A 23,639-nucleotide genomic window follows, 5' to 3' on the forward strand; every position below is an offset into this window, starting at 1 on the left:
CCAGGGTTCATTAAAGTAAACTACAGGTTGTGCGAAACTGACCAATTTTAAACAAATTATCCTTAAAAATACATTATTGTGAATACAAGAAATCTAACAGATAATTTTGAAATATGAGAAGCTAGCTTTAGCAATGTGCTTTTAGATGATGAATAATTAAAGTTAAAACTCGCTTTCCAGCTTCAAGAAAGACAAGATTTTTAACATTTTTTCATATCAGTTATCTTCTGTTAAAATATTGCTATTAAAGTTGACCAATATATTCAAAAACAAAATTAAATATTTGCTATTTGTACAAAGTGTCTCAATAATACAATGAATTACCAAAATACATTTTTATTGAAAAAAAAATAATGCATATATTTCATTCTGTTTAAAAAATTTGCCAATTACAGTAAATAACAGACTAATTGTGTATTGCTATTTCACAATCAAGATGGTGTTGTACAGGGTTATTGTAGATCGCCTTCCTATTTTTACAGCACTTGTCACATTTATTTGATTTTAGAAAATGATATCAGAGCAATAAACAAAAATTACTACATATCTTTTTTTATTTTAAAATTTCTTTCAGGTGGTACCGAACACTTTAACTATAATAAATTTGTCTCGTTTAATTTTGATAAAATTTTGACAAAAGATGTACTTTACTCTGTTGACAAACATATAAAAATTTCGAAAAATTTTAACCACACAATTTATGGGAATATTTTCAGTGGATATCATAGCAGTTTGAAAAACATTATTTTTGATCATTGAGAAGCTAAATTTTTAAAATGTTCAGCTGATTTTTAAAGAGTTATCTCCCTGTAGTGTTATGTACCACCTTAAAAAACAGGCAACAACACATTAGCCATTACCTACAATAACATTAATAATTAACATAAGTATTACAAAAAATGTTGTACAAAAATAAACTTAAAACTTTTTGGTTTTATGTCTTGTCTATTTGGATTACCCTTTTATTGTTATGTTATGAATATTAATTAATATAAATAACAACTATGACCAACACTACATATACAAATATCCAACACTATGTGCCACATGTGGAGCAGGATCTGCTTACCCTTCCGGAGCACCTGAGATCACCCCTAGTTTTTGGTGGGGTTCGTGTTGTTTATTCTTTAGTTTTCTATGTTGTGTCATGTGTACTATTGTTTTTCTGTTTGTCTTTTTCATTTTTAGCCATGGCGTTGTCAGTTTGTTTTAGATTTATGAGTTTGACTGTCCCTTTGGTATCTTTCGTCCCTCTTTTAAACAACATTTAAGTCACACTAAATAAAAAAGAGTCCGCACAGTGAGCTGTCTTGCATGCTTTCATGATACTGATTTTAAATGATTTTGAAATTGTCATATGATACAGTAGCAAAGGCAGATAAAAATGCATTCAAATTTTACACGTTATTTTGGCAAAATTGCTTATGATAAGCATTAAAATTAAATGTGAATGAAAACTGTACACTTTTCTAGTCAGACATATTTTTCTATGACTTTTTCAGAAGAACAGATTTCAAGTAACCTTCTGTCAAAAGTTTATGAATAAAATCAATGGGGAATTTCTATCCAAATATTAAGTTGAATAACCGTTTCACAAATGATATCGGATATGTTCCTTACGTCGTAACTACAATCCCCTTCCCTTTCATGAATGTGACCTACCGAATTAGACTATTTACCGGATTTGTAATCACATAAGCAACACGACGGGTGTCACATGTGGAGCAGGATCTGCTTACCCTTCCGGAACACCTGAGATCACCCCTAGTTTTTGGTGGGATTCGTGTTGTTTATTCTTTAGTTTTCTATGTTGTGTCATGTGTACTATTGTTTTTCTGTTTGTCTTTTTCATTTTTAGCCATGGCGTTGTCAGTTTGTTTTAGATTTATGAGTTTGACTGTCCCTTTGGTATCTTTCGTCCCTCTTTTGATAAAAATATTTAAATAACAAGGAATTTGAACCACATAAATATTTTTGATTAATTGTCATAATTGTCAATGGCATATCTTATTTGCTTTGTTGAACAGTTTTTGTTGGTAAAGTTGAAATTATTCTTCCATATTTCTTCTGCCCTTATCGCTTCAATCCATGGTATTCTTTTTCCTCGTTTTCCTGGTACAGGAATGGTACATGGACACCAAGGTCCTGTCTTGCTGCCTTTGTACCAGTGAATCTTAATTAATGCAGCTGCAATTTCTATTATCTGTCCGACCTGTGGCCATTCATCAGCATATTTTTCAATATCCACTAGAACCTTTTGCCCAACCTCTAGTGCTAGTGATTTTATGTTGTTGGATTTTTTATTTGCTGTAAGTTTTCCAATTACAACCTGTGTAATAAATAATTGAATTTAATAACATTAAGCAGTATAAATTGAGTATTTTTTAAATAATATATCAAAGGTATGTAGTCTGCAATATCCGTAATTTTACCTAGTTTTCAAGATGGATGGATGAATGTTGTTTAGCGTCCAGTATCACATCAGATGCATATTCAGTAGGAGAACATGATAATAAGAAATGATTACTAACCCTGCATAGCACACAATGTAACAGTTTTTTTGAAGACATGTCACCTTACCCTAACACATTATTCTGACCAGTATTTCCCAGCCTCCTTAATGTTGCATACTTGGTTGAGAAGCCACAAATACCAACTCTTAAGACTTTGTACATCTCAGAAGAGTGCAGTGTAAATTTCATTTGATATACAGACATATTAAGTATATACACACTCTTTCATAGCAGGATTTTGCCAATTGTATGATTAAAGCTTGGAATAGGAAAGTATACAATAAAGAACAGAATCTTATAATATTATGATTGACTCTACTTATTTTACTAATAGTGCTTTAAATGCTTACTGGTTCCATATCTTTATCATCAGTAACTATTTGTGGAATTGTAACTGGCTGGTAATTTCTTGATTTTTCAAGTCTTTTTTGCTTCACATAGTCAGATAATTCTGAAAGTTTAAAGTTTGACTCTGCCTTGAAGTCAAATTCTGAAGAATAAAAAATAAAACTCATATTCATACATGTAGTTTGAATGAATGCTGATTGGATTAACATTGATTTTATCCTGCAATTTCAATTTATTTGTTGAAAGGGAATTATAGGTATGCACTCTGTCTGTCTGTCATTCTGTTCGTACATACATCCTGAAATTCATAAAATCTGGTTTCAACTGTACAGTTTTATCATTACTAGCACTTCACATATCGAGTATATATTTAGTTCCAGTCGGAACATTTTTTGCTGCATGTTTATCATGGACCTGTGACTTAGAAAATTCTATGAAATAATCAGGTTGTTTTTTTTTTTTTTAACTTTTTTCAGAAGTTTACAGATAACAATTTTGTATTTAGTATAAAGTTTAACATTGACCAGACATAGATTAAATTTGAATTTTATTCCAATATAATGACTTTTTGCAAGCATATGGAATATGTCGTGTAATGATATATATCACATATTTACCTTATGAAATTTGATCATGAATGTAGAATTTAAAACAATTGAATAAAAGACAAATTAGTTATTCAATTTATTTGCTTTTCCTTTGTTTTTATATGTTCGTTCTTGAATCTTTGTTTTTCTCGTTTTTTTTTTAAATTCCATAATAAATTCCATCACCACTTGACATCTGGTTTTCACTGACAAACTACCAAGAAGTATTGTTTCCACCAATGCATCATAAGATGTGGATTCAAAATGATTATTCTATTTCATTTGTAATGCTGTGAGTTTCAATTTGTATTATGCATGGCAGTTTTTTTTTTATACATATATCAAATCTCATAGATATCATCATTGTACATGACTCTTCAAAGTAAATAAGAGGGCTCTTTTGCACACCAGGGCTGATATGGCTCTCTCATTGAAATTGCATTGTTTTTGTATCAAATATGTGATAAATGACTAAAAAATTACCTTCTTCCTCTTTATCTTTGAAAAAATTCTGCCACTGTGTTTGCTGTCTGGAGTTCATGAATTGTTTTGCACAAGTTATAGAATCTTTTATTTTGTCCAATTCATTATAAATTGGACAAATTGGCTCGGGTGCATCTTTTGGGATTTCATTAATTAAGTAACCATTGACCCAACACATTCGTTATAAACCTGAATAAAAAACAATGATTTTTTTTATAATTACACCTTATGTAAGTTATTGTGAAACTGCCTATTCTAGAGGTGGCGTGAATCAGATGTGGATACTTAAAAATTCCAAAGATCTTTTAGAGTACATACAATCTAACTCTCTTTCATCTTGTAACAGTATTAAAACATTTGACTTCTCTACTCTTTACACAAGTATTCCACATTCCAAACTTAAAGACAAATTAAAAGAGCTGGTATTACTTTGCTTCATAAAAAAGAATGGCCAACGTAGATACAAGTATCTTGTCTTAGGGAGGGATAAATCCTACTTTGTAAAGAATCACTCTGATTCAAACAAAAAATTCTCTGAAACCGATATTATCAAGATGCTTGATTTCTTGATTGACAACATATTTGTTACGTTCGGAGGACGTGTTTTTCAACAGACTGTCGGCATACCAATGGGAACAAACTGTGCCCCTTTACTTGCTGACTTGTTTCTTTATTATTATGAGGCTGACTTCATGCAGGAACTTCTTAGGAAGAAAGATAAGAAGTTAGCAATATCCTTTAACTCTACTTTCCGCTATATAGATGACGTTCTTTCACTAAACAATTCAAAATTTGGTGACTATGTGGAACGCATCTATCCCATCGAATTGGAGATAAAGGATACTACAGATACAGTTAAGTCAGCTTCATATCTTGACTTACATCTAGAAATTGACAATGAGGGTCGGTTGAAGACAAAACTTTACGACAAAAGAGATGATTTCAGCTTTCCAATTGTAAACTTTCCATTTCTAAGTAGCAACATTCCAGCAGCACCTGCATACGGGGTATATATCTCTCAAATGATACGATATTCCCGTGCTTGCATTTCCTATCATGATTTTCTTGATAGAGGGTTACTGCTCACAAGGAAGCTATTAAATCAAGAGTTCCAAATGGTGAAGTTGAAATCATCCCTTCGTAAATTTTACGGACGCCATCACGAGTTGGTTGACCGTTATGGAATAACCATTTCACAAATGATATCGGATATGTTCCTCACGTCGTAACTACAATCCCCTTCCCTTTCATGAATTTGACCTACCGAATTAGACTATTTACCGGATTTGTAATCACATAAGCAACACGACGGGTGCCGCATGTGGAGCAGGATCTGCTTACCCTTCCGGAGCACCTGAGATCACCCCTAGTTTTTGGTGGGGTTCGTGTTGTTTATTCTTTAGTTTTCTATGTTGTGTTATGTGTACTATTGTTTTTCTGTTTGTCTTTTTCATTTTTAGCCATGGCGTTGTCAGTTTGTTTTAGATTTATGAGTTTGACTGTCCCTTTGGTATCTTTCGTCCCTCTTTTATGTAAGAATCCTGGGTTTTGATTGGTTGATAGCCAGTGTATTTTTCACCAATTTACAGTTATCAATTGAAAATCATTCATTTTTTTAACGTCGCTGGGGTATATGCAAAAAGGATATGCCTTTTTTTACCCTCTCTGCCGAGGAATTTGCCAAAAAATACTCTATCCGACTGGACGCTTGTAACGTCACGATCATCAATGCGTTTTTGAACGATAACATTTGGTGGTTCTCAAAATTTAACATTCTCTCGACTGGTATTTTTGCAAATACCCCAAAGAACATGATATATCTGTTTAATATAAAATGCGATTATTTGAATAATGAAATGGCTTGTTAATATTGTTTTTAATCATTTGCATGGCTTCAAGCATAACATAATTATTTAAAGGCATTATTTGTCTAAGTATGTGTTATATTTAGCTATTTAAAACTAGTTACAATAAATGTTAGTCAAAAGACACAGTTTAAAATTTTACTCAATAATATTAATTGCCAATCTTAATTACCGGTATTAGATTTAAAAAATCAGATGGATGCATTAAGTTTTGAGCCAAATGAAGGTTACATATGGCTTACACAAATTCCTTGAACGGAAATTATTGATTCATTTTCAACTGAAATTTGGTATTTATTACTTGTTTAAATGAGAATCTACAAACCTTGTCTGTTGTCCATTGTTTGCATACTATTTTGGCCTTTCTGTCTACTTTAAATATTTAAAATACATGTGGCTGTGAATGTTTTCTCATTGGACTGATATATTTCATGATCCATTCGCTGAAGTTATAAACCATAGGTTGTTCTACTCAAATAGGATTTGGAGTAAAAGAATCTTCAAATCCTTTGATTAACTCCTCCATGGAAAGGGCATTATTCTTATTGAGCCAAACAGAACCTGAAGATAAATAGAAACCCCTTTTTATTATTTAGTTCTGAAGAGTCTCAATATTGATTAAAACATAAATACTTCAAAACTTCAATTTTTATATTTTTGACCGCCTCTTTGGTGTAACAGTTAGTGTGCTCACCTCGAGTGCGGTAGGTTGCTGAGTTGACCCTCGGCCAGATCAAACCAAATACTTGAAAATTGGTATTTGCTGCCTCTCCACCAAGCACGCTGCATTAAGGCGTTAGAGCAAAGACTGGCAGACCCGGAGTCTGAATAATGTGTCTTGATAAGGTGACATGTCTTCCTGCCAACTGTTACCTTGTGAGCTAGCAGGATAAATATCAGTTTCAGCATGTCGGTTTAGTTTGAACATATTTATTCATAGTGGATTTGGAAACATGTTATTACAACTTGTATAAATCCCTATCCACTTTGATCATTGTGTTGGTCTAACCTCAACTGATAAGATAAACATAATGCATAACTTATGACTATACCTGGAGAATAATTGGTCAATATCTTCATGGGTATGACCCTTCATCAGGAAACTTAACTTAACTTTTCTGAAAATGCCCAGTTCAACTAGTAGACACAAAAATGCTATTACATATATGAAATTTAAATGTTGATATTTTTAACATGGAGATGCATATATATATTTATACTGCAATCGTTCTATTTGAGCAGTCAAAATGCGTTGACTGTATACTTTTAGGTGATATACAGTCACTGACAGTATATCACCTTGTCTGTGACGTTGACAATGTATTGCCGTAGATTTTTATTTATGGCGTCAATAAAGAATACAGGTTCGCTGAATTTTTACGTCGTCCGCTTCAAATTCAAAATGTTGTTTTTTACCCTAAATATTTCATTTATAAGAAATTTTATTGTTGCAGTATAAAGATAATAACCATACATTGTCTCAAGATATAAATTTTATTTGTACTCGGCTCGAAACAGGATAGAAATGCTCGGCAGAGCCTCGCATTCTTCCTGTTTCGAAGCCTTGTACAAATAAATTTTATATTTTGAGACAATGTATGGTTATTCTCTCTCTCTCTCTCTCTCTCTCTCTCTCTATATATATATATATATAGAAGCAAGAAAATATGTCCACAGTATACACATATGCGACGTTCACACTATCATATTTGTATGTTCAAAGAACTATGAAAATTGAGTCAAATCTATAATTTGGCATGCAATTAAATTCAAAAAAAATTGAACTTATTTTCATTCTGATGTGACTACAATTTGACCCTGAACTACCTTCATCAAACAAGAGGCTACTTTGGTCATTTGACTTACTTGTCCATCTTGCCAAAATTTCCCAGAAATAAACTTATTTGAGACAGTAACCCAGCCCCATTGGTTGTCCAATTGGTATAGAAGATTCAAGGCTGTAGATTAAAACCTCTGCAGCCGGTTGTACAAATGTTTCATTAGCCTAATGTGTCATTAAGTCTTCATTAAACCCTTATGATGCATTAGGCTAATGAAGACTTAATGACACATTAGGCTAATGACACTTTCGTACAACCGGCTGCAGATTTTTTGGTCATTTTATGCAATTGAGCACCTCCTTTTTTATTTATTGGTCAAAATTATTTTTAGGGTTTCCAATTCCATAAACCTGAACTTTGCAGTATGATATGATTTTTGTGACCTCTGAACTCTAGTTTTTAATTGATCTTGCATTATAATGTGAATAAAAATGTGCTTCGCCGATCGCAGCTGGATACGACCGCAGAGGTCCAATCCTGATCAGTTTGGGTAAAAAAGGACACAATATTCATGCTTGATACAGGCTGAATTTGGATTTTAATTAAATATTTGACACATAATAGTTTTCTGTCATAGAATAAATGTAGTCACAGAACTTGAAATTGGATAAATGATTTGAATTTATTTTCAATTGAAGATTTCATGCTGTTGCACAATACAATTTGCTGTTGTGCAATACTTAGTAAATCTGTTTTTAGACTATAGACAAAGAAATAGCAAAATAAATTGTGAGAAATCCTAAAATTAAAAAAAAAAAAATCCCCCCCTAAAAAAATTTACCCTCCATTTTTTTCTCCAAAAAAAATGGTAATTTCCTAAATCTTGAAGAAAAAAAACTTGCCCCCCCAAATTTTTTTTTACCCCCCCCCCCCCCCCCCCCCAACACACACACACAAAAAATGTTAAGAAATTTTATTTTTGTAAAATGTGGTACAATTCCAGAGAAAGCCATACACTTTAATACAAGTTATAGTCTGAAAAGTAGAAAAATGCTTGTTTTGGGCCCCTTTTTGCCCCTCATTCCTGAACGTTTCTTGCAATTTCCCCCAAAATCAATCCAAACCTTCTACTTGTGGTATTGAACCTTGTGGTACAATTTCAGAGCAACCAAAAATTTTATTCACAAGTTACTGTCTGGAAACTAGAAAAATGCTTGGTTTTGGCCCCTAATTCCTGAACGGTTGGGACCATTACCCCCCAAAACAATCCCAACCTTCCTTTTGTGGTATTGAACCTTTTGATTAAGTTTCATAGAGATCCATTCACTTAAACTAAAGTTATTGTCCGGAAACCAATCTGTCTACGGACGACAACGACGACGTGATAGCAATGTACGAACACAAATGTTTTGCGGTCGTATAAAAAGGACATGACTTACCTGTTTTTGTTTTCTCGTCCACAATTGTTCATCTGAAGATATAGAACCTCTGGAAGAGAGTCTTTCATGATATTTAAAATATTAAAAAGAGCTGTTATAGTTAAATTGCTTCCATGTGCCCATTGAAAGATATCAAAGAAGCCATAAATGCCAACACCATGGACTTTGGCTGCCAGCAAATGTGTCTTTAACTTCCACATCCCATCAGTTGATTTTGGTGGTTTGTTGAAATGCGGTATCATTGTTTTGTTTTGATCCATGGCATCCATTATTATTGATAAATACTTGCTCGGTTCTCTCTTTGATTTCATTTGGTGTGTGTAGTACTTTTGTCGTTCGGACCTTAAATACATAATCAACCAATTTACTTGATGAAATAATAACAGTGGGGTAACTAAAACACTCAAGTATGGGGTCAAATCCTAACTTGAAGAAGAAGATTTTGAACTAATTTATTTCAAACAAGAAAACATTGATTTAAGCAAGGATTTGCAATCATAAATATTAAAAGCCAAATTATTGTAAAGTCTTTGAATCCATCGCAATATTATTCTCATGAGCACTAAAATCACACGTTTCCGAGATTTTAGGATAGGGAAAAAAAAAAACATTAACATAGAGGATCATAGAGTATATATATTGTGGGGAACGAACATGTACTGGACTGATTTCGGTTTACTAATATAGTGTTTGCGTTCATCTGACAAATTATTAAAAGAACAATCTTTTTTTTTTATTACCTTAGCTGGATTTGTCAAAACTTTTAGGAAATTTGTTCCTCAATGCTCTTCAACTTCGTACTTATTTGGCCTTTTTAACTTTTTTGGATTCGACCGTCACTGATGAGTCTTTTGTAAACGAAACGCGCGTCTGGCGTATGTCCAAATTTAGTCCTGGTATCTATGATGAGTGTATTTGTTACTGATTTGTTTGGTTTAATTCAATTTGTGTCTATTTAAAATATTCAGTGGTGTGTAAACATACTTTTGAACAATACTTGACCAGAGTGCCTTCTTTTTATTCTGGTCTAAATTGGGAGAGAGTGCTCCAAAAAGATTAGAATAATTCTCTTGCACTCCCTCCACAATATTACATCTACCTCCTCACTGGAAAAGTGAGGTTTCCCGGACTGATTTTTTTTCCATAGTCAGATGATCTCAGATATTGTTGTACTTATTTTCGTCTGCTAATTTCTATGTTACATACCTCCAATGAAAAAGAGTGCTGTTTTCGGGGATTCCCGTGCTATAAATAAATAGCAATTGTCTAGCGATCAAAAATTCTAACGATTCTTCTGCGTACGGTTTATGAAACGCACGTAGACGTCATCGTTATGTAGTCGTTAGTCGTTATTAGCGACCGTTTTATGAAACGGCAGCCTAGAAGAATCTAATTGCGCAAGTTTCCTTTTCTCTTTATATCTATAGTTATGTTTGTATAGCTTATATGGGCATCGGTGGTCTTCGGGAGGTCAACTCGACAGTTAATGAGATGGCATCTAGACTAAAGTACAGACAAAACAAAGCTACATGTTATCGAGTCAATGGCCTGTAAGTTGTTTATTTTATACTTTTTATTATTTGGATAAATGTTTTACATTGTTATAAAACAAATATGAGAATTTTAGTCAAATTGTTGTACATGAATTTGACAGCTAGTGCCTCTTTCAAGATGCATACATGTGCATGGTCATGTGAAATATGTCAACGGAATAATGATACAAGGGAGCACATCTATTCGAAAAATAAATGTACATGAAGTAAGGTAGTATCTTAAAAAAAAAGGAATCGCCAAAGCACACTAAACGCTAATTAAGATGACAGCATTATCCATGGTATTATTTTGATATCGTACTTGACTGAGATTATATTATTGATTATTGTAACAAAAAATAAACAAATGATTTTCTAAATTGGTATTTCGGGTGTGTTCTTGTCGAATTAGAACTGCTTGGACGGACTCATTTAAATTCAATGGAAATAAAAAGAAACAGAACTGTCTAAAGAGAGGCAATCAAGAAAAAAATAAGGAATAAGAGAAACAAGAAGATTAAAGATAAAAATTACTAAACAACACAAATTGAATTCTTGATTGATTGATTTTTAGATGCGGAACGAAAAATTACAAATAGTTCATGCATGGTCAAGACGTAAAAACAGGTTTACAATAAAAAAAAAAGTAGGTTGTCCGGGAATTGGATTCAAACTAGTAGGTAAAGTTATGTTCGATATTAACAGAATACTGCCTTGCAATTGCCAAATTGCTGACCCCTGAAAGGGATGTTGCAACGGTTCTTAACGTTCAAAGAGCGTTTGACCTATATTAACATGAATCATCGAATTATATATCTCTTTTCTGATCGGGCGTGACTGTGTACTTATACATCCCGCACAGTTAACTGGACGCCATACTATGTCAAATGCTTTAAGGTAGATTCATGGTATACCAATACCGCCATCTTGGATTGTACAATCAAAGTACAAAATCGGTCTAGTTATCTGCCCAAATCAGCAAATTTGGAAACAGATTTTCAATTTAATGATTAGACTGTTGTTTATTTATATAAAGAAAACTTGTTAATTTATTGTATTATTCTAAATATTTAAACAAATATCAAACTTTTTGGTTTTTAAAATCATTTTTTCAAATAAGCCATTTTAAGTGATTTAAACACGATTACATCCTACATAACCATATTTTAGAACCAGTAACATCTGCAAAATATCTTGGCGTAACCCTACAGTCTAACTTAAAATGGAACAATCACTACGACAACATCATATCAAATGCAAATAAATCTCTTGGCTTTCTGAGGCGAAACTTAAAAATTTCTAACACCAGTATCAAATCCCGTGCTTACCAATCAATAGTGAGACCAAAACTTGAATATGCCTGTAGTTTATGGGATCCACACACAGCAGAATATAAAAATAAGCTAGAAATGGTAGAGGCGTGCGGCCCGATATGTATGTAACAACTACCACAACACCAGTAGTGTTACATCCATGTTAAACGAACTACAATGGCCCTCACTCACTGAGCGGCGCCTCAAAACCAGACTCATCATGTTCTACAAGGTCATCCATGGACTCATAGCAATCCCATCACTAGTCCTCATACCATCAGATACTAGAATAAGAAAATTACATACTCCATACTCAAACATTTCGGCAAACATCCACCTCTAAAGACAACTACAAATGGTCATTCTTTCCGCAAACAATCATCCAATGGAACTTGTTACCACAAGTTGTGGTAGCATGTCAAACCATTGAAACCTATAGAGAACAGTTGACACCAACTGTTCTTCACAACATAATTTAATTCTATAAATAACAATGTACATATTTTTTAATCACTTGTTGTTTTCTTTCATGTAAATATCACCAAGTATTCTTTAAATTTAAAGATAAATTTTTGTTCATATTTTTAATCATATACTCCGCGCATGCAACAGTTCGTAATCTTCAATATTAACTTGATTAATGAAGCTGTAACTGTATATCAGAAGAAGGGGAGATAACTCTTTTAGTACAAAATTTATACTGGGCTAATAGGGATTTTTTTTATTTTTACTTGTGGCAAGAAAACAAGTTCGGTGACACCATGTTTTCTTTTTATTTTCTTAAAACATATTATGAAACCTATCTTCTTACATTTTTTTTCAAAATTCTATCTATGCACTTCTATGTGTTTTTTCATGAACAAACTAACCAAAAGGCAATTTTCAACGACTCATAGCTTGAAAAATAGCACGGTGACACATACTTTTTATTATATTTTTGCAAAAAGCATAGTAAAATCTTCATTTTGGCAAATTATAAGAAAGTTCTATCTCAAAAAACATTTGCTTATGATCTACCTTAATGTGAGGGCTGCAAATGTCCCCTAGGAGTCCTTGCAATGTGCGGTAAGCGGCGAATAATCCAAAAAAAATAAAATAAATATCCTATCATTTGATATACTTTGGTAATGTTATTGAGCTAAAATTCAAACAGCAATGACCTGACCAATATGTTTAATATGAGCGTCACTGATGAGTCTTATGTAGACAAAACGCGCGTCTGGCGTACTAAATTATAATCCTGGTAACTTTGATAACTATTAACATTCGCATTATATTCCATTAAATTGACAACAATGCGTGAACAATTAATAAAAGACATAATGGGTAAAAAATTCAAAAAAGGGACACAGCAGCCAACAACTATACACAATAAGGCATTAAGACATAGCACATTAGCAAAAATGAAAGACAAAAATTTAACTCGGCACAATAACGGGATGTATAAGTACTGAGCCACATCAAATGGATATTACAAAAAAAAAAAAAAAGCCTTAACAATAAAAGTAATATCCACAAAGACAATACATTCTACTTATTTAAAAAAAAAAACGTTCATAAATCTTCTTTAATCGCCATGTTAAGGTAGCACAATACAAAGATTATTTCACTCCCAATCAAACAACTTTAAACTGATGTAATTCATTTCATCCTTCTTTATATTTTATAAATGAGGTACCAAAAGAAAGAAGAAAGATTAATCTTTCAAATTGTGATAATTTCATTATGACTTAATAATTACATAATTAATTATTATGTAATTAGTCGCTATATTGTGATGTCCACACTTGAATGAATTTAGCGTCTTTGTTTTTCATAGCATCCCAAAATATTTAATAGATTCTTGTACAACACAGCTTGACCTCCAAAACTGTGTCTCAGATTTCCAAAAACATCAATAGAACAATTTTATACCCAATTGAACTTAGTGGTCTCTAATGAATTGATGTTGCAAACTTCATTGAAGATTTATGAGAGAATAAAATACAATAGGAAAAATCTGAGACATAGTTTTGGAGGTCAAACTGTGTTGTGCAAGAATCTATAAAAATTTTTAGGATGCTATGAAGAACAAAGAAGCTAAATTCATTCAAGTATGGACATCACAGAATGGCAACTAATTACATAACAATTAATTATGTAATAATTATGTCATAATGAAATTGTCACAATTTGAAAGATTAATCCTTCTTTCTTTTAGTACCTCATTTATAAAATTTAAAGAAAGATGAGTGGAATTACATCAGTTTAAAGATGTCTGATTGGGGATGAAAAATCTTTGTATTGTGCTACCTTAAATGATATCCCACGTTGTCTTTTTTAATTATGACAAACAACGTAGCAACATAAATACGAGCTGTGATAACACATGTTGACGATTACGTTAGAATTATTGTTATCAATAGAAACTGATAATAAAGTTAATGATCGGTATTTCTTTCACCTATCACATATCATCCATGTGGGAGAATATTGGAATAAATTCAAATATATGCATTAACTGAAGTATCAACAAGCTGGGAGAACATCGGAATAAATAAATATAAACATTATTACTGGAGAAATAAGTTGAGATATCTACCATGGATAGAAGTCTGTATACGAGACATAGGTCTAGTTCGGAAGAGGAACACTTAATAAAACACAAACTATTTGCAGCAATTCTGTTAAAGAAATTTAAACTCGCAAGAATTTTAGCGGAGGGTGGAGCAAATTTTTCTGCAAATTTTTCATCAGGAGTAACAACATTGATGGGGCATGTGATGCAGTAACAGGTGATTGTCATCTTGAAAAAAAATATGGCTTGAAAATGTTTGGTAAAAAACGGGGCAAAAGTGAACGCAAGTGACATTTATAAAAGGACAGCTCTTCACTATGCTTGTATAAACGGGTGCAATGAGACAATAACGATTCTAGAACAACATGGAGCGGATACATTTGCACTTGATATGAACTGAAAAACGACGTATTTTTATTTGGACTACAAAAGCAATAATAAGAAGACACATGTAATAGTAAGACGTGATAGCATTGCGAATAATAGTATCGAGAAATTCTTCTGCTCGTCGGTTAGCTGGGATTCAAGAGACTTTTAAATTCTTTGTAGGTTAAGGGAACACAAAAAAAACCCACATTTATCATAGGTGCAATGTTTTACACTCTTTTGCTAAAAAAGAGATAAATTATTGTACTTGCTTTTATTGTATGTATTTTAAATAATTATATAATGAACACATTATTTTGACATTCATACCTATTATGTATGTATGTTTTGCTCACTTTTTTGTCATTATAATAAAATTTTAATGAGAGTGACATACAGGTCAGAGGTTTAGATAGCTATAAAAACAGGTTTAATCTACCATTTTCTACATAGGGAATTGCCTGTATCAAGCCAGGAATGTGACCGTTTTTATATCGTTTCTTGTGTTTGACCTTTTATTTTTGCAATTTGTTACAGTAAATAAACTCATCATAGATAGAAGGGAGTTTCCGTTTTGAATTTCTCTTGGTGTACGGTATATTGTTATTTTATTCATTAATAAATTGATATTGATCCTGTTGCGTTTTATATTTTTTAACTCGTATTTAAGCTCTAGTATGTATCGTGAATATCTTCAAATGTATGCTTTTTAGACCTGTTAATTAATATACATACCAGTATGCACATGTAAAATACGATATGATTTCAAATTGTAAGCTGACAGTAACCAAAAAACAAACCATAAATATGTTCGATTTATATAATGGTGATTTTAATCGTTACAGCAGTGAAATATTATACAAAGTTGGCTTCAAAACCTAAACTGTATGTGTAAATAAGAAATTATACTAACAACCATCTAAAATGTTTATTTATACAATACTTTAAAAAAATCGTTGAGCAGCGAAGGCGAAAATTCCGAACCGTTTAATAAATGGAAAACAACACGTTAAATAATTTATTGCGTCCGAAGCGCTTTTCTGGATTTACCTTCATCAGGAACGCTCAAATCCAAACATTTGAAATCCGAAGATGTACAAGTACCGAAAATCGTTGAAGAGCTACATGTCAAAAATACCTAAAATAAATAGCCAAATTCATCTAAAGCCAACTTTTCCTGAGGGAGTTGAAACCTTAGTTTCATAATAATTTCAAAATTTATAAACAGACAATTTAAGTAAAGTTTGTAAACTCGTGTCAGTACCGAAGCACTGACTACTGAGCTGATGATACCCTCGGGGACTGATAGTCCACCAGCAGAGGTATCGACCCAGTGATGTAAACAATGGAAAACAACACGTTAAATAATTTATTGCGTCGAACATGTTTAACATGTTTTAGAAATGTCTTCACTCTCTAAATACCATGCTAGCTGTGACAAAGCGCATTATAACTTATGTGTGCGGTTATGCCAACAGTATTGACTATATAACATATAAAACGCTCAAAACAAAAATGAACAAAATTTCACTTTTTAAAACAAGACGGTCTTTTGTACACATGGATATTCCACCGACTGATGACGTATTTCAACCCTCACTCTTAACGTATATGCTCAGCCCACTGGTCGGGTAACATGATGCTCTATTAGGTTCCATTTAGCGCATAGCTAATGTGTTCATATTATTGCAAACGACAAAGACTGGTAGAAGACGAGTTGTCGATACAACTGATGAACAAATCGAACAAAAACAAAAACAAAGCAAGGTTGATAAAACAATAAAGCAGAATATAGCAGCTGCTATGTTGGTTACTATTTTCTATAGAAAAAAAAAGGCTGATTAATGGTTGGATACAAGCACATGTTTTGTAAGTTTTTTGATTTTGGTAATTACATTGTTTTGTGTACGGCGAACATAGTTATTTAGCAGATGGCCTGACAGTCAGTAGAATCCAAATTCGAACTGCATCACCGCACACACAAGCACATATATACATATATAAGTACGTCTGAACCAGTGAAAACTCTACGACAGATTTAATCACTCGGATCACCAGTGATGGTGATACAAGGCTGAAAACATGGCTGAATATAGGTACCAGGTTTATATCTTAATATGAAATTTCAAACCTTGTATCTACAATGAGGTTATTTAATACACCAGACGCGCGTAACACGTCCTGTATATATAATTTGCTTATAAATAACAGCAAAACAATGTTAAAATTGTAAATTTGCGAAAGCAAATGTTTGTTCTTCCCTTGCTGAGATTCGAACTCATGCTACTGAGATATCGTGGCACCAAATTGCCTTGCACAATGCCCCGTGCTAGACCAATCCACCACATAGGCTCGACAAAAATCTAGCTTTCGGTCGACGGAAACCTTTCCTCGTCAGTTTGTATGTAGCGTCGTAACACAGGACATGATATATCAGGCATGAAGAAGGTATATTACAGATCAACTGAATTATCTATCGTAGAGGAACTTACAAATAAACTATAACAATATGTAATTATATTATAAGTACGTCTGAACCAGTGACAACTCTATGATAGATTTAATCCTTAGGATCACCAGTAATGGTGATACAAAGCTAAAAACACGTACTGTATATATAATTCGTCTAAATAACAGCCTTACAACGTGGTGCCACGATATATCAGTAGCACGAGTTCGAATTTAGGCCAGCGGAGAACAGATATAACAATGCTGGGCTGTTATTTATACGAATTATATATATATAGATATAAGTACCAGTAAAACCCGAAAAGAAGTGCAATTGCCAATTGTTAATTTTGTTTTTTGTTAGGAATGTAAATCAAGTGTTATAAGGAAAATCATTTCATACCTTTAAAAAAAAAAAGAGTACTGCTTATGAATTATCGATTTCCTGTACTTTGCATTCTTATTTCGCCAACAGCTTTTCTGTAAGCAGAAAACTGTGCTTTTGTCTTTCGGGTGATATTTTTGTGTCTTTTTCAATCCTACGGCTTCATGCTATTTTAATATACTTTGCATATTGGTCTCTTTGTTTTGCTTCGTCTAACGTATAATCAAGTTTTGCCTAACAAAATTTTGGTTTCACACACAAATATATTTAAGCAAGAAAAGAGGACCGAAAGATACCTGAGGGAGAGTCAAACTCATAAATCGAAAATAAACTGACAACGCCATGACTAAAAATGAAAAGTACAAACAGACAAACAGTAGTACACATGATAAAGCAATGTTAGGATGAACAAATCAAATACCGTTTCTGGATATCCGTCGCTGCTTCATGCAAATGACTGATTAAACAATATCACTTAATGATAACTGATTATTTCCATTCATCAAAGCCATGACAACTTTTACGAAAACTTAAATTTTCCTCGCACTATTATTGTTGTAAAGTTTCAAACTGTAGGCAAACAGGAATTGGCTGCACGACAGTTTAAAAAAAAATTACTTACATGCTGGGACTCAACATTATCAAGCAGGAGACCAAAATATAAAATGATTCCCTTCCATAGAAGCCAGGAAGAGTTTGAACAATGAACGCTATTAAATTTCAAATTCGATGGGAAAGTTTCACAATTGTAAACATTTTTTCTTGCTCCAACTTTAAAGTATCAAACTGTAAAACAAGTATAAAATCGGTCCCTTGTAAATCAGCTATATTTTCCCCCCGTATGTTATGAAATTTAAACCATCGGCAAACATGAGGGTCCGCACTTCAGATTTAAAATTGGTAACACACTTAAGTTTAGCGTTAACAAGATGAAAATATGGAATCATTTGTTGTCATATATACCATTTTTTTTTTATCAAAAGCCTCCTTTTTTTAGGTTTTATGGACGACGGGGTGGAAGTGTTATTATACTTGTTTTTGCCATTGGAGATGCAGGTTAATAGTTATCAAAGGTACCAGGATTATAATATAGTACGCCAGACGCGCGTTTCGTCTTCAAAAGACTCATTATGGTATGATACTAAACCCCTAACGGGAAGGATTGTGACTGATGTTCATATGATGAAATCATAATCTTTCAGTCAGTTTAATTGAAGTCTGGAGCTGGCATGTCAGTTAACTGCTAGTAGTCTGTTGTTATTTATGTATTATTGTCATTTTGTTTATTTTCTTTGGTTACATCTTCTGACATCAGACTCGGACTTCTCTTGAACTGAATTTTAATGTGCGTATTGTTATGCGTTTACTTTTCTACATTGGCTAGAGGTATAGGGGGAGGGTTGAGATCTCACAAACATGTTTAACCCCGCCGCACTTTTGCGCCTGTCCCAAGTCAGGAGCCTCTGGCCTTTGTTAGTCTTGTATTATTTTAATTTTAGTTTCTTGTGTACAATTTGGAAATTAGTATGGCGTTCATTATCACTGAACTAGTATATATTTGTTTAGGGGCTAGTTGAAGGACGCCTCCGGGTGCGGGAATTTCTCGCTACATTGAAGACCTGTTGGTGACCTTCTGCTGTTTTTTTTTTTTTTTTTTTCTATGGTCGGGTTGTTGTCTCTTTGGCACATTCCCCATTTCCATTCTCAATTTTATCATCAGTGACGCTCATATCAAAATATGTATAAAATCCAAACAAGTACAAAGTTGAAAAGCATTGAGGACCCAAAATTCCAAAAAGTTGTGCCTAATACGGCTAAGGTAATCTATGCCTGGGATAAGAACATTCTTAGTTTTTCGAAAAATTCAGTTTTATAAGCAGGAAATTTATAAAAATGACCACATTATTGATATTCATGTCAACACCGAAGTGTTTACTGGGCTGGCGATACCCTCGGGGACGAAACGTCCACCAGCAGTGACATCGACCTAGTGGTGTAAATAATTATCTAAGGTACTATAACATATGGCATATCTCCTTTTTAGTAATTCTTTATTGCAATGACGTGGCTCTGTACTTGTACATCCCATCATTGTTCCCTGATTATTTATGCTTTGTCAATATGCCTTTTTGTGTTTCTTTCTGTGGCTCTGTACTTTTACATTCCGTCATTATTGTGCCATGGTAAATGTTTGTTATATACTTGTTTTTTTTATAGTGATTAAGATAGTAACACAATGTTGACTGCAGTACGTACACCGATTTTTGACATTTATATCTATTATGTCTGTTTGTTTTGTTCACAAAACGTTGTCAATATAATAAAATTAAGTGTGATTCATACAAGTAAGAGGTTTAGCTATGTATAAAACCAGATTTACTCCACCATTTTATACATTAGAAAAAGCCTGTACCAAGTCAAGAATGATGTTATCCATTCGTTTGATGTGTTTGAGCTTTTGATTTTGGCATTTGATTAGGGATTTTCTTTTTTTAATATTCCTCGGAGTTCAGTTTTTTTGTGATAACTATATTAAAAGTGAAGAAGAAAAAAAAACCTGAACACGATAGAATAATTCAAAGTGTATGGACAATAAAATTGAGCATTGAAATGGGCAATGTGTCAAAGAGACAACAATCCGACCAAAATGCAGAAAACATCCAAAGCCACCAACTGGTCTTCAATAGAGCGAGAAAATCCAGCACCCAGATGTGTGATTCAGCTGGCCCCTACAAAAATGTACTCGTTCAGTAAATAAACTCATCATAGATACCAGAACTAGATTTAGTATAAGCCTACCTTTCAAAATATTATTACGTATTGATAATGGTCAATTGCATATCGCGTCTTGAACATTATGTGTTTGATTACAATTCAATTTCTGTACCTGTAACCATAACTATAGCTTGCACTGCTTTCATTCCTAAAGTTTACAGAAAAAGAGTTTTAGTAAAAACAGGTAAAAATAGTTATCAAAGAGGGACGAAAGATACCAAAGGGACAGTCAAACTCATAAATCTAAAACAAACTGACAACGCCATGGTTAAAAATGAAAAAGACAAACAGAAAAACAATAGTACACATGACACAACATAGAAAACTAAAGAATAAACAACAAGTACACACCCGTGATATCGCGGGTCCATGACTGAATTAAAGTATATAACTATGCCTAAGCCTTATTTTAGTAATTGGTATTGTCATCTGATAAAGTCATGTCGATTATAAGATACACAGTTTTCTCTGCTTTCAAATCTTTCTGTTTGAACCCGTCGACCTGGAACTTATCAATTATTGGTAATATTAATTATTCGGAAAACAAAAGGTCCTGGCTATCCAGGAATGGAGTATGTTTTAAGTTACAGTACTGTCCTATATTAGTTATCTTAGAAAGTTTTGCTGATTGCTGAATAAAACTACAATAGGGAACAGTTTGACAATGATTGAATTTAGTAGTGTCAGCCCTTTGATTATGACCCGTGTATATAGCAAAATCCTAAATACACCGTTTGGTGGTGCGCCTGTCAAATGCGGAACGTACAGATAAGGTAATAGCTAACAGGTAAATATACTATTGGTATCGGTAACGGATTCGACCCGGAACTTGTTAATTATTGGCAATATCAATTATGTGGAAAACAAAAGGGTCTGGAGTGGTGTAATTTTTAATCTATACCATTGTCCTATATTAGATATATATAGAGTTGAATTCTTTGATTTGTCGTTTTTACCCGATGACGGCTGACAAATTGGACCTCGTAATTTTAGTATTATAGATGGTACCAGGATTACAATTTAGTACGCCATAAGACTCATCAGTGACGCTCATATCAAAATATTTTTAAGCCAAACAAGTAAAAAGTTGAAGAACATTGAGGATCCAAAATTCCAAAAAGTATAGACCTTTTGAAGTTCACCTAGTAAGATGCGATCAACGTTCGTTACTTAGCTCGGGTTTTGGTCGATTTTAGTTTGTGTATGACTTTTTGTATTAAGACTAATAGAAACAATTTGCTGTGCATGACGTTTCCCTGTGGTATAGGGTACAAAATGACTTGCCTCTTAAATATATCACTTTTTGCTGTTTTCATAACATTACACTTTAAAAAGTTCATGGACTGATGTTCTTATTATATACTTTTAACATGGATTAGTGTCATTTGGTTTATAAGGTCACTTTACGTAGAATTTCGTTTGATTAATTTCACAAGAACATGTGTACATCTATCAAAGGAAATGAAAAAAACCCTCCTTAATCATTAGAGCTATAGATCTAGAGTGCAATTTTATACATAACACCAGAAGGAGTCATAAACCTTGATGAGCAGATGTTCTCATAAGCTATGTTTAAAACACGGATTGAAGTCATTTGGTTTATTCGGCTATTTGACGTAAAACCCTCGTACCCTTTGGTTAAATGATGATTGTTTAACTTACAGTGTAATTTCTCAAGGACATACGTCTATCTATGATAGATAAAAGAGAACACACTTCCATTCGCAAACTTTTAATACTACAATGTATATACATAAATTAAGCAGTCAGTGTTCTCGTTTGAATTGTTTTACATTTGCCACTTCGGTGCCTTTAATAGTTAACTATGCGGTATGAGCTTTGCTCTTTGGTGAAGGCCGTACAGTGACCAATAATTGTAAATTTCAGTGTCTTTGATCTCTTTAGAGAGTTGTCTCAGTGGCAATGGATCAGTGAATTACAGGCTCCTAACAGGAACATAAAGAATGTGGCGGGGTTAAACAAGATAGATTTAACCATGCCAACCCCTCTCTTAACCTAGGAAGTGGTGTAATGGTACAATATAAAAAAAATATAAAAAAAAACAGTTAAATAAGACAGATAAAACAACCCATATCTAGGCAAAACAAAGGGTGGACGTGACAGAGTATTTTTCAATTACCACAACAAAAAGACACTTAAGTACAGACTTGAGAGTACTCACAGTTACTGACTGCTAGTTCAAAGCAAAGACTACTAATAGAAAAAGGCATGCATTTAAAATTGAACTATCAGTTAGAACACTTCCAACAGTCAGAAAAAACATTTGGTCAATGCTAAGACACAGGAACGACAGATTGTGGGTGTCAAGCATGTGTATATGTATATAAAACAACATTTAATTTGATTTTAATTTAATGCCAAATCAATATTAAGGTACTTCAGGGGTATAGAAAAAAAAATTATAGAATTTTCTTATACTTTGCCAAAATAAAGATTTTACTATGCTTTTTTCAAGGTACGAGTGTTCAAAATTGCCAAAATTTGTTTAGATTGTTCATGAATAAACACACTTTTGTGCATAAAAGGAAATCCATGAGACAGAATATTGAAATAAAGTATTTTATAATATATTTAAAAAAAATAAAAAGAAAAAATGGTCTCACTGATTTTGTTTTCTTGCTACAAGCAAAAATTTCCCGAAATGTCCAGTATAAATTTTGTACTAAAAGAGTAATCTCCCCTTAAATGGCCTATTTGAAAAAATAATTCTAAAAACACAAATATTTAGTATTTGTTAAAACATTTTCGATAATGCAATGACTAAATAAGTTTTCTTATATAGACAATCAGTGTAACCAATAAATTGTAAATCTGTCTCCAAATGCAGATTTAGGCAAATAAACTCATCATAGATACCACTAAATATATATGGTATATACGCCAGACGCGCGTTTCGTCTACAAAAGACTCATCAGTGGCGCTCGAATCCAAAAAAGTAAAAAAAAAAAGGCCAAATAAAGTACGAAGTTAAAGAGCATTGAGGACCAAAATTCCTTAAAGTTTTGCCAAATAAAGCAAAGAACTGGACCGATTATTTACTGTGATTGTACAATTCAAGATGGCGGTATACCCCTGAACTACCTTAATAAAAATAAATAAATTAATGTTCAAAGATATAGTTACAGTGTTGAATTAGTAACCCTTTAGAATTACCCGGATTATATCTAAATTTCCGTTCTCATTTAACGACAATTCGTAGAAATAAGTAGGTACTACCCGGTCCGAA

At 32.9% G+C, this 23,639-nt stretch overlaps 1 protein-coding gene across 1 annotated transcript; it reads right to left on the reverse strand.

Moving 5' to 3' along the window:
- Positions 1-779: 779 nt before the first annotated feature.
- On the reverse strand, positions 780-6,793 carry LOC143063717 (uncharacterized). The gene is made up of 4 exons (XM_076236042.1): positions 6,122-6,793; positions 3,932-4,120; positions 2,864-3,003; positions 780-2,329 (listed from the first exon to the last, which is right to left on the reverse strand). The coding sequence occupies exons 2-4, from the start codon at positions 4,107-4,109 to the stop codon at positions 1,979-1,981; spliced, it is 669 nt and encodes a 222-aa protein (XP_076092157.1). The 5' UTR covers positions 4,110-4,120; positions 6,122-6,793; the 3' UTR covers positions 780-1,978.
- Positions 6,794-23,639: the final 16,846 nt, after the last annotated feature.

This window comes from Mytilus galloprovincialis, chromosome 2, assembly GCF_965363235.1.
Source record: "Mytilus galloprovincialis chromosome 2, xbMytGall1.hap1.1, whole genome shotgun sequence".
Lineage (NCBI taxonomy): Eukaryota > Metazoa > Mollusca > Bivalvia > Mytilida > Mytilidae > Mytilus > Mytilus galloprovincialis.

Coding starts and splice junctions, on each gene's coding strand:
- LOC143063717 (XM_076236042.1), bottom strand. CDS start 4,109: ATGTGTTGGGTCAATGGTTACTTAATTAATGAAATCCCAAAAGATGCA. Junction 3,004..3,931: donor CAAAGATAAAGAGGAAGAAG/GTAATTTTTTAG, acceptor TTTATTCTTCAG/AATTTGACTTCAAGGCAGAG. Junction 2,330..2,863: donor ATGATAAAGATATGGAACCA/GTAAGCATTTAA, acceptor TTTATTACACAG/GTTGTAATTGGAAAACTTAC.